This window comes from Anolis carolinensis, chromosome 1 (assembly GCF_035594765.1).
Source record: "Anolis carolinensis isolate JA03-04 chromosome 1, rAnoCar3.1.pri, whole genome shotgun sequence".
Classification (NCBI taxonomy): Eukaryota; Metazoa; Chordata; class Lepidosauria; order Squamata; family Dactyloidae; genus Anolis; species Anolis carolinensis.
The window spans coordinates 276,448,055-276,460,600 of NC_085841.1; the positions used below are offsets into that span (position 1 = coordinate 276,448,055).

At 39.6% G+C, this 12,546-nt stretch overlaps 1 protein-coding gene across 4 annotated transcripts in view; it reads left to right on the plus strand.

The window, feature by feature from the left end:
* usp47 (ubiquitin specific peptidase 47) overlaps positions 1–12,546 on the plus strand; it is a 66,959-nt gene that overhangs the window by 19,607 nt on the left and 34,806 nt on the right. For all 4 annotated transcript variants that reach the window (XM_062967700.1, XM_008115935.3, XM_008115936.3 and 1 more), the window contains 3 exons: positions 3,145–3,348; positions 6,796–6,909; positions 10,734–10,872. In XM_062967700.1, coding sequence (XP_062823770.1) covers positions 3,145–3,348; positions 6,796–6,909; positions 10,734–10,872 — 457 coding nt within the window. The remainder of the gene's footprint in view (positions 1–3,144; positions 3,349–6,795; positions 6,910–10,733; positions 10,873–12,546) is intronic.

Here is a 12,546-nt window from a genome sequence, read left to right on the forward strand (position 1 = left end):
AAGCCTGTTAACAGCTCATGAGTTTGTAGTGCCAGGTAGGTTGCAAAATGGCACTGTCTCACCAATGAACTGTAATTATCTGGCTCCTTGAGTAGTACTTGGCTTACCACATTGTAGCCTGATTTTGTCACTCTAAAGACTTTGTAGAAGAGTTTCGAGAGAATAAATAGATGAAGGCCTCATATTCATTTTCAAGATTTGAGAACTTGGCAATACAAGCAGATCAAACCCCAAACATTTACATAACTTACTGGCCATAAGTAGCTTAAATCAAGCATGAGCAGATATGGATTAAATAAAAACTGTTGTTAGTGAATGGCCATGGATGCCATACATGTCCCCCTTCCCTCAAGACAACATATTCTTGATTTGCTTTCAAAGAAATCTCCAGTTAGACAAATAAATAAAAATAAAATAAAAACTATGACATGGGCAACAGGTAGACCAAACACGTCTCCTCAAAGAACAAGGAGACACATCTCAAAATACTATAAAGATGTGTGTGTGTGTGTGTATTAAAGACCATTATTTTAGTTTTCTAGAACATGTCTCTAGTATTCACTTGAATTTTATTGAATGTTATCCAATTTTTGCTTTTTTGTCCAAAAGTTCTCCCTCCATTTTTTTTTTTTGGGGGGGGGGGGTTTCTTTAAAGCAAAATCACACTTCTGGTGGCTCTGGTTGAGTGTCCTGTTTCCAAAGTAGCAATCCTGAAAAATAGTTGTGATAAACCTATTTTAACATACAATTTAGTTGTATGCTAAATCTATTTTAGCATACAACATGTCCAGAGACATGTTTAAAAGATTTATTTTAGCACAAACTTTTGTAGATTACCACTAATTTCCTCAGATGGGATGATGGAATTCAATATTCAATGTTCAGATATATACACGTACGAGCAGTTATATAGAATGGAATAAGATACAGAAAATGTGAGTTAAAAATGATCATTGTAGTATTGCTAATAAATCTTCAGGAGGCTGGCTTAGATAAACATCCTAGCATCTGTAAAATAATCACAGGGCTGCTAGGCTGTTATTCTTACAGTATTAGGGGAGTATATTCCTCGTGTCAAGAACAGTCCTTTCCTCCCCTTTTCTTTCAGTTATATTTACATCTGTAATGAAAACTAGGCTATTAATACATTGTACAGGCAGTCCCCAAGTTATGAACAAGATAGGTTCTGTAGGCTTGTTCTTACGTTGAATTTGTTTGTAAGTAGGAACAAGTACAAGTAGTGTAACTCCAGTCTTTGTGTGTGTGTGTGTGTGTGTGTGTGTGTGTGTGTAGCTTTGGATAGAATAAGGAAGGGCTAGCACCCCTGTGGAGTTTTTTCTTTTTCTGTCTATACCCCTGTTCAGGAGATTTCACCTTACTTTCTGTCCCTGTGATAATTGGATTTTGAAAAATTTGGCTTGTTATGGAAACAAGGATTGGTGATAAAGCTTCAGTGGAGCCACCTTTTTTCCATGATAACTCTTCCAGGAGTGAATTTCTCTTCTGAGCGATAGACTTCTCTCAAAGTTAAGAATAAATTTCTCGCACTTTCTGTTGTCTCTCTCCCATTTTTAACTTTTAGTCATTTTTAAATCAGGTATTTGTAACTTGGGTCTGCTTGTATATCCTCATGTATAAGTTTAGAAAATTTTGTTATAAGTAACACAAAAAATCTTTGTTGATTTATCCATTGGCATTAACTGTACCTTAACTTTCATAATAAAATATACTATCCCCTTGAGTAAAGTGGCGAAAGGTAAGAGTTTAATCCAACCTGGGATGGCCTTAAAGAAGCACCAGCCTCCTGTATTATCTCCGCTCTGTTGCCACTTCTTACTTTTTTTGATGTCTTGGTGGAAAAATGGCAGCGACAGCTGTTTGGCACTCTTTGGCAAAGGTACACCAAGAAAATAAAGGGGCTTTTTTTCGGTTTCCTTAGGATAAGCTAAGATCTTGCCTATCACCACTCTACTCAGAGAAGGCAGTGGTTCCTTTTCTGAAAAAGAGTTATTACTTTCCTTAACTTTTAAAAAATCATAACAGTTTAAAGGTAAGCAATATTTTTCAATATAAAAAGCCAGTATGAAATGATCGTTGTGGACCTCAAAAATAGTGATACCTTGTCGCATAAGCAGTCAAATCACATCATTTAAACATGTATGCTCTGGGCTGTGATCAAAATAAATTGGTTAATTCATTCAGTCATGACAAAAAGCAGAGAGAGATTTTTGAACACTGAGACTGAAGAGACAAACACTGTATCCCTTGAGAGTCCTGTAGAAAGAGAGAGTCTAGTTATACTATAGTATATAGTATGCAGTAATATAATGGAGGGGCTTCTGATGATAATGAAAAGATATGGACAGGTTTGCACAGGATTTCTGCAGATAATCTAATTCCAAACCATTCGGGATTTCCTAGATCAAAACCAACATTTTGAGCTACGATAAGAAACAGTGGTAACATTTGTGACTAGTATTGAATTGGTGTAAACTGGTTTTAACACCCAGGACCAATGAACACCTCAACACCTGCATTCTGTATTTCTTTATTTAATTAATAATCCTCTTTATTTCTATCATAGGACTCAGTGTAATTTAGAACAAACCCTAAAAAATTCTTATTAGCTAAAATCAACTAGTTATAAAGGTTAAAAATGGTTTTAATTTACAATTTATTTAACTAAGCACTTAATTAAAAACAGTTAAAATACACTTCAAAACATGACAAGAAAGGGAATGGGATATATTTAAAGTGCCCTTTGGTACATCCCAATAGCTCAAATGTAATCTGCATAAAAGTTGTTTGCCTATGGTGGGATGGTAATAAGCTGGTGTTTGCTAGAAGAGAGTCACTCAGCCATAGTTTAGTATGGATGCACATTATGCATGTATCACTGTGATTTCATAACATTACATGGGAATGCAGAGCTGATGTATATATTGTTTATAAGAGGTTATGAAATTTGGATAATATGGGTTTAACGTATCAAATGCAATTTTGCTTTGTGAAAAAAGCAGTTTGTATATGTTGCTTCGCTGTATATGCAAACCAGTTAAGATGTCATCCTGTTTTATTTATTCTAAACACTAGAAACTAATTAATTGTTGACAATGTTGTGTAATGTTTTCTTTTTGATTACAGAATGAAAGTGCTGCTGATGAACCTAGAGTGCTTTGTATAATACAAGATACTACTAATTCTAAGACAGTGAATGAGCGCATCACATTGAACTTACCAGCTTCCACTCCAGTAAAAAGACTGTTTGAGGATGTGGCCACCAAAGTGGGCTATGTTAATGGAACATTTGATTTAATTTGGGGAAATGGCGTCAATGTTGCAAATACGGTAAAAACAGCTGTTTTATTAAACAAAAGGCATTAAATGTTGTGTTCCTTTTCACCTTTTAAAATAGTTCTTTGCAGTATAAAAACACATATTAAGCCCTTTTTACTTGATATTGCTTGAAGTTTTATCAGTGCCTACTAATTGTATTCATCCTTGTTTGTATTTTAGTTTTGTTTGTTTGGTAGAGAAAGAGATTTTGTTTAAACATCCTTTCCGGTTTGAACCTGCTATGCCCTTTAAAATTATTCTGATGTATATTTGTAGGTTGAACGTGGCAACCATTTTCAAAAGTCTTCCATTAGTAATTAGTCCAGACATCTCTCATCTCAGCAGTGAGTGGCAGGGGAGATAAATTGAAAGTTTGACAAGATCTAAGAAAAGTGAAGGAAGAGGAGGAATAAGAAACTAAATGGAGGCAATCTTCCACAATGGATAAGTTTGTCCAAACCCATTATAAAGATAGTTAGTAGCCAGTTTGGCACCTACGTAGTAGTTCACTGTACTTGGTTGACAATAGAAGCAGAATGGCAGCAATTACGTTTCCTCCATGTTACTCTCTGAATTTCTGAAACTTAGTTGATTTTTAATGAAGGGATTTTTGTTTGACATGTATTTTACTTTTCTCCCACAGCTGCAAACAAGAGTTCACTTATAGTAAGATTAAAGCAGATACAATGTCAAAGGTCAGACGCCAGCCAGTTAGATAAATACAGTTTATTCAATAATAACTCAAAAAAAAACATGACAAAAGGTCCTGGGATCTTGCAACACTTAAACTTCAGTGATATTAAACAGTCCAAAATAAAGAAACCCCAAAAACGCAAACCAGAATATAATCCGTTTTATCCAGAGATATAATCCGGATTAAAACCAAGATGCTTGGATTCAGCTCAAAATTGCTAGGCAGACTCAAAACGGCAAAACAAACAAGGGCAAATAGTCCCAAAGGCTCAAAACTTCACAAAAACCCAAAAGTTCAGCAAAAAGCCCCAAAACTAAAGAGAAAGCCCAAACTGGGCTAAAGTTCTTCGCCAAAATCGGCACAGGCAAACAAAGCTGGAAAACGCTAAAGCAATAGCGACAAGTCGCTGCGGAGTCGAAAGCCAAGCCAGATGTCAAGGGAACGAAACGTCGTAGCGAAGTCAAGCCGGTCCGGAGTCGGGATTGGAGAACAGCATCAGAGTCGAAGACGAAGCCAGTAGTCAGCAATGGAAGACGGCCACGGAGACGGGAATGATGCCAAGCCGAGTTTTAAGAGCGAAGAGATATGCCAAGTCGAGTTCCGGTCCAAGGTCCAAAGGGTGAAGTCATCACAGCGAGGTCCACGTCACGGGATAACACAAAGAGCCAAAACGACGGAGGCGAGCGGCAGATCAGTTGCAAAGTCCTCAGGCCAGTCACGTACAAGAAACCCATTGGCGCCCAACAACACCTTGCCACACGCAAGGGACAATGGCCAAAAGCCCCCAATTTATTCAGGTTTCCTTGGGCGTCCAAACAACCAACGCCTTAGGATCAGATGTCCCAAGCTCCTCATCAGAGTCCGAGCTCCAAACAGCCAACGCCTTAGGATCAGGCGTCCCAAGTTCCTCATCAGAGCCAGAATCGCCCTGCCCACGCCCTGCCTTATCCATACCTGTGGAATTACCCTCATTCCTCCAAGCAGACCAAGTGGGGTCTGCTTCTGAAGAACCCCAAGCTTCTCCTGCATCCTCAGCATCCATGAGCCCAGTGTCCTCCTCAAGATCCTCCGGAGCCCGTGTCCAGTCCATGCCAAACCCTTCCACCACCACCGGGTCCTCAACAGTCGTTTCCACCTCATGATCCCCTTCCAAATCCCTGAATGAATCCTCATCTGAGGATTCCTCAAGTATTTCCCTGATCCTTTTCCTGCGTAAGTCTTCCAATGAGCCTTCCTCACGAGGAGTCTTCCTTCCCCTCCTGATCTCACCATTGGAACTAAGCCTCAGAAGACTCATTCACAACATACAGTTTAAATGATAATAGTGAATATAGTTAAAACTTAAATTATAATGTTAGAATACAATTAAACAACTAATAATATTCAATTAAAAATCCAACAACCACCCCCCTCCCATAAATAGCAGTAGAAGATTGCAGCAACAAGCCATTAAAAAGCTACTAGTTGTGGAAATTCTTTCAGAGCCTGTGGATGCTTATAGAATAATCTGAGAATGAAACCTCATCTTGAATTATTCATGGGTATATATTATGAAAAGATTATGCCAGCTTCTTGAAAGGGTTTTCTAATTATGGCAGACTTTAAAAGTTCGGTAGTTCCATACAAGCAATTCTAAATTGTGCACAAAGTGGAAAGCCTATTGCAAGCTTTTAAAGTACTGACAGAATGGAATAGAGATTAGTGACATAGGTTCTTTGTATATACAGTATGTCCTATTCAGAACACAGTGCAAGGCCTATTTTCAAGTCCCTTTTGCCCCTTCCAACACCTTAGTTCCCTATTAGCTGCCAAGATCCACAGATCTATGGCTGTAGGAGAGATGGAAGCAGGGAGGTGACTGAGCTGCAAGGACTGTCCCTCATCTCCATGATAGTTCCCTTTGAGGGAGACACAAGGGAATGGGGTTGTGGTTCCTCGTCCTCTCTCCTTTTGGTGCGGTGATTCTCATCCTGTGAGTCCCCAGATGTTTTGACCTTCAACTCCCAGAAATCCTAACAGCTGGTAAACTGGCTGGGGTTTCTGAGAGTTGTAGGCCAAAACGCCTGGGGACTCCCAGGCTGTAAACTGCTGCTTTAGTAAGATGCAGCAGAAACAAAAGGCATCATATCATAGTTCCTGCTGATTAGCTGCTCCCGCTCCATGGCTGCCTAAGGAGGAATCACAGAGAGGTAGTCATAAAGTTGTTATCCTTCTTGAAGACCATGCGGGATCTTGACTCTTCTGTTTACTTGCTGCTTGTTGTAGTCTGAATTCCATATATGGAAACGAAATCATGTTTCAAATATAAAACACAGCAAGTGTAAGTAATTGAATAGTGTGAATGCTTTGGTTTGCTTGTACTTCCACATTTTTAAATTTTGTTTTTGTATGTTACAGATGGCAAACTGTAAATAGAGTGCTTCTGGAGCTTGTAAATTAGTGCTGTCGCATAACTAATAGACCATCTGAAAGTCCCAAAACCCTGATGGCATCAGGCTGGGACAGTTTGAAATAGATCAGTATGTATGGAATCTTTTCACTAGCTATTGTGAGTAAAGTGCGAGGCAAGCATTAACTGTTATACTTGGGTGGTTCGCATACTGCAGAATCTTGAGATGGAGCATTTTTTACTTCAGTGGTAACCAAACAAATACGTTGGTAATCAAGTTGCAGTGAGTTTTCGTATGAAGTCTGGGATACTAAAATAGTTGTTTACATGTTCTCTGGCTAATATCAGGTAAACATTTTTGTTTTGATTATTATAGACACCATTGGATCAATCCAGTGATAAATCTGTGGTTAATGCTGGTTTTGAGTCTGGGAAGAAGAATTTTTTGCATCTGACAGATAAAGATGGAGAACAACCTCAAATAGCCTTGGTAAGATAATTGTTAAATGTTTTGTATAACACATGTTATGCATTTGCTTTTTTTGTGTGTAATGGAAGGTATAACATTTGGGTTTAACAAGATACTAGCACTTGGAATTACGGGCAGTCCCCAAGTTACGATTAAGGTTCTGTAGGCGTGTTCTTAAGTTGAGTTTGCTTGTAAGTCGGAATCAGGCAGCTGAACCTATACACGAAGTAAGCGAATGCGGGTGGCGCCAAACCACTAGGGCCGCTGTTGAGGCGCCTGAAAGGGAAGGGGGAGGAGCTGCCTGAATGACTGACAGCCCCTGGAATCGTATGGGAGTTGAAGTTTCACAAGGGCGCTGACCTTCTCCCCGCAACAGTATTGGTGCCTCGCCAAACTCCAGCTCCCAGGATCCCGTAGCATGGAGCCAAGGCACAAAAGGGAAACTAACCTGCTGTCACTCTTGGGCCGGCTCCCTTCCCTCCCTCTTTCTTCCATTCCAGGCCCACCGCTGGCCCTTTCCCCTCGCCTTCTGCCCTGAGGGAGGAGGAGGGCAGCCCCTGGGCTCAATGGCTGCCAGTTCAAGAGAGCCGGGGCCCCAGATGCATCAGATTGATTTACTAAACAAACTGAAACGTGGGTAGGGAAGTTAAACAGTAACCAAGAGCCTCCAGGAAAACTGAAAGCATTGGGCGACGGCAATGCCTCAGGCTCCTGCTCCGTTTCTGCCTCACTTTCCTGCCTCACTCCGCCATCCAGGCCCCCTCCCACTGCCTGGTGCTCCTTAGGTGCACCTACATGCAGGAACCGATGCCGTTTGGCACCACTTTCCCAGGCATCCTGCTCCACCCGGCTGAGCCCTCTGCAAGGCTACTCAGTGCTAATCAAGGTGGCCAATTGCAACATTAGGAATTGTGGGAGTTAGTGGAAATAATAACCATGAAAATGAACAAAATCTGGCAACCAGTGTTAAAAAAAACCTCTAAAATCAGGACAGTAAATAAAGAACAACACTCAGAAAACAGATGTATTCCAGACATGAAACAATTAAGGCCAGCTAACACCTCCCAACAATTATGCCTCCAGGCAGGAGGCAGCCAGTCTTTGAAACTGCAAGGCTATTTAATGCTAATCAAGCTGGCCAATTGCAACATTCACACTTGCCTCAAGCAGAAAAGAGTTCTTTCTCCCACCCTGTACTTTCCACAGATATATAAACGCCTCTTGCCTAGTTTCCAACAGACCTCACAACCTCTGAGGATGCCTGCTATAAATGTGGGGAAAACATCAGGAGAGAATGCTTCTGGAACATGGCCATACAGCCCGGAAAACTCATTGCAAACCCTTGATGCCACCTATGAAAGCCTTCGGTGGTAATCTACGATGCAGCCTTGCATAACCGCACCATTTCTTCAAAAAAGAACAAAAACTCCAGAATTTGGAAAGCTCCAGCCCTCCATTTTGTTTCATGTCATGGGGTTTTTAGGTGAATATTTGGCAAGAGGGAATATGCATAAAGGAAAATGGGCAAAGGAGCCAGAAAAACCCTTTTGCAAGACTCCCAGCTCTTCTCTCTCCCCCTCCGGGCCTCTTTGGCGCTGCCCCGCCTCTTGCGTTTTTCCTCCTGCACAGCCCTCACCACTTGGTTGCTGCCCTTCGCCTCCAGAGGGGCTGCGAAGGTACTTCTTTCAGACTTCAGGGAGAGAAGGGGCAAACTCCATTGGGCCGAGTTGATGGCGGGGACTCCTTCTCTAGAGGCTTTAAAGCAGGCATGGGCAAACTTCGGCCCTCCAGGTGTTTTGGACTTCAACTCTCACAATTCCTAACAGCCGACTGGATGGCCACCTCTTGACTGTGTGGATCCTAGAGTGGGGCTTTCTCCCATTCTAGGGTCCTATGACTCCTTAGGAAACCTCTCGGGTTTCCTAGCCGCTCAAACACATGCAAATGTGAGTCGATTAATAGGTGCCGCTCCAGCAGGAGGGTAACAGTGATCCATGCAATCATGCCGGCCGCATGACCTTGCAGGTGTCTATGGACAATGCTGGCTCTTCAGCTTAGAAATGGAGATGAACACCAACCCCCAAATTCGGACACAACTAGACTTAATATCATGGTAAAACCTTTACCTTTTACTTATCTTTATTTATACTGTATATCCCCTTTTCCCCTCTAAAAATGCTCCAAAGCGGACCATAAGCATTAAATTAGCAACAATTTAGAAAATGCTGTTAAAAACTAGAAGTTGTACTATATTGATTATAGTATTAGCATTATTGTTAGGATACTATATTCTATTTTTGATATTACTATTAATTTATACTGTATACCAATTTTTCCCTCTTAAAATATTCCAAAGCAGACTATAAACATTAAAATAGAATTAAACCTACAAAGGAATCATTAAAATTTAAAAGACATGAAACATTACACAACACAGATTAACGGTACAAGACACACAAGTGCAAACAAGAGATTTATTTTTATTTCATTAATACATATATCTATATCTTCCAACTCTATTTTTCTGTTCTGGATACAACAAATTGAGTGATTTGTCAACAAGAAGCCTATTATCTTTGCTATTTATCTCCATGGCTCTCTTCTTCCACTCTCACTGCATTTGGGGGAGGGGGGGGGGGGCAAAATACTGCTTGCTTACACTTGAAAATTACCTAGGGCTGGCCCTGGTCGGAATGATACATTTTTGGAGTGTAACTCCAGCCATAAATACATATTTTAAAGCTTTGGATAGCATAAGAAAGGGTTAGCATCCCTGTGGTGTTTGTTTTGCTGTCTGTGCAGAAAATTTCACCTCACTTTCTGTCCCTGTGATAATTGGATTTTGGGGAAAAATGGCTTGTTCTGGAAACAAGTATTGGTGAGGAAGTTTTGGTGGAGACACCTTTTCCCCATGATAAGTCTTCCTGGAGTGAATTTCCCTTCTGAGGGGTAGATTTCTCTCACTTCCTGTTGTCTCACCCCCGTTCTTAACTATGAGTTGTTTGTAAGTCGGATGTTTGTAATGTGGAGTCTGCCTGTATAACTTAATCTCTTGCTTCTGAGTATTGTAAAATAATGAGATAACATTCATTATGTAAATAGGTACTTTCTGATGTTAATGATTTATTTGCATCAACGATTTGTGTATGGTGAGAATTTTAACACATCCAAACCATAATTATATATTACCAAACTGAAAATAAAATAGACAGCACAGTCTATTTCCCACAGGAACAATGTGCTATGTAGTCTAAAAACATACTGAATTTCTAGTGTGCATGTGTTTTTTGTTTTTTCTTGGATTTTGTTTTGTTTGGGTGGCAATAGAACAAAAATGTTATAGTACATGTTCCAGCAGTTCTTGCATTGCCCTTTCTGCACCATAAACTAACTGAAATGCCAACTAAAGTTGAATGTATGATTATGATTATTGTTATATGAGAAAGCATGCATCTTGCTTTCTCCATTTGCCTTGCGATGGAGTATGTTACTGGACAAAAGTGGGAAGAAAGCTCTGATCCTTAGAGTATGCATCACCTACATATTTTACAGCTAAACTATCCCCATTTTGCTCTATGTTGTAAAAGTATATCCAGCCATATAAATGATTTTATATTTAAAGTCTGTGTAGGCTGGTAAGTAAAAATGAATTGTTTTGTTATACTCTAAAAGGATGTAAGGTACAACATGATTTTATAAGCCATTACCTTATGGATGAGGCTGTCACACCTCTTATGTGAACATGCAATCTGACACCATGGACTTTCTTAAATAAAATACTTTTTATTAATGGGTTTAAATTTACTATTCCTCTTAAAACTCATGAATTAATCTGTCTAATTTAGGAGGAGTCTGGTGGAGCAGATGGTCATAATCCAGATAGGTTTATCGGTCCTCTTCCACGAGAAGGTTCAGTTGGTTGTTCCAGTGATTATGCCAGTCAGAACTACTCTTATTCGTCAATTTTGAGTAAATCAGAAACAGGTATATTTTGTTTTATCACTTTACATTTCACATAGAAATGCTAGAACAACTTGTGTTAAAACAAAAAAGTATTGATAGCATAAAGTGTTGCCAGAGCAGTCCATTCTGTATAGGATTTTGGATTAGGGAAAAGCTGGGTGATGATAGCAAGAGTGGTGTAAGTGAGCAGGAAGGGGCAGAAGATTAGCCACTAGAAAGAGGATAGGTCATTTGTTTTATTTTAGAAATGTTTAGTACTACTTGATACCTGGACTGCATGAGTACATTTCCTGGACCATATCCACAGGCATTCATTTGCAATATGGAGCTGAGCGGAGACATGGTAGCCACAAGTACTTTTCCTAGTCAGTAGGAATATAGTACTAGAGACTGCAGTACATGTGGAATGTTCCTTTCTACCTAGAAACTATACCCATCCCTATTCTTATCACAGAAATCAGGCAAAAATGTTTATGGTTCATACGGTTTAGCTATCTTACAAATTGCCAGGTCTTCATCTAAAAATGAAGTACTGCTACCACTTCCCTAGCACAGCTACATGACACAGATGCCAATCCTTAAAATCTAATCTCGGTTTCACAACTGAGTTAAATATATTTTAAAATTTAATGTATTTTATTATTTTGCTGAAATATGAATACTATCTCAGTAAAATGTGATTGGACTCCCATTTATATTTCTTAATAATTAAAAATTCTTCTTATTATAGAGTTGTTATTTTATGCAAACTGTATGAAATTAGTGCCAGAGAACAGTCTAGCAGAAATCTGTGTTCAATATCAGAATAATTGGCTAGTAATGTTTCTCTCCACATAGGAAACCTAGGCCATCTTAGCTGCTGTAATGCCAGTTCCCTCATGTCCCAATTCACACTGCCACTAGGCAATTTCACCCCAAAGAATGCAGTGATTTTAAGTATGCTTAGTTCTTTGTGGTATCAGGCTTCCCAGCAGATTGTTATTTAATGTGTCTACATCAGAGGTGGCCCCTAAGGTTTTTTTTAATCCCCTGTGTTTTTTTATTGCCTTAAATGCCCACAAGTGGCCATAATGACTACAGAACAGCAGGTTTTTTTCCACAATCCCAATATTCCTTAAAAATCTGCTAGAAATACCCCTCCCAATCAGACAGAAGCTAACTGAAATTGAAACTAGATCTGATGCTAGAGCATTACATAGAGCACTTCCTAAAGTTCTCAGCACAGAGGACAGTCTGTTTGAGATCAGTTCCTAAAACAGCTCTAAGCCTTAGCTCTGAGAGTCCAGTCTGATAATATTGGCTCTTAGAAGACAATTAGAAGATATTTTGTAGTCAATTTTTGAGTGATGTGTGGGATATTCTGGCACATTTTAAGGTATGAGGAGACTATAGTTTCACAGTAGTTTTGACCCATGGGTGAAAACCTAACTAAAAATCGTTTATTTAATTTTGTATGGTGTCAGAAGGCTTTGATATACCAATGTATTCGCCTTGAGTCCCCTTGGGTGAGAAAGGCAGGGTAGAAATGTTGTAAATAAATAAAATATCCGTGGGATGCGGGGCTCATGGGGGCAGAAATTGGTTCCCATCCCTTCTGTAGTTGCCTACTTTTGCACTACATACTTGCCTGCCAGGATAGAAATATGGCTCATCATTTTTCAGATAATTTTGCTGAAGACTACATGCAACTTGCAT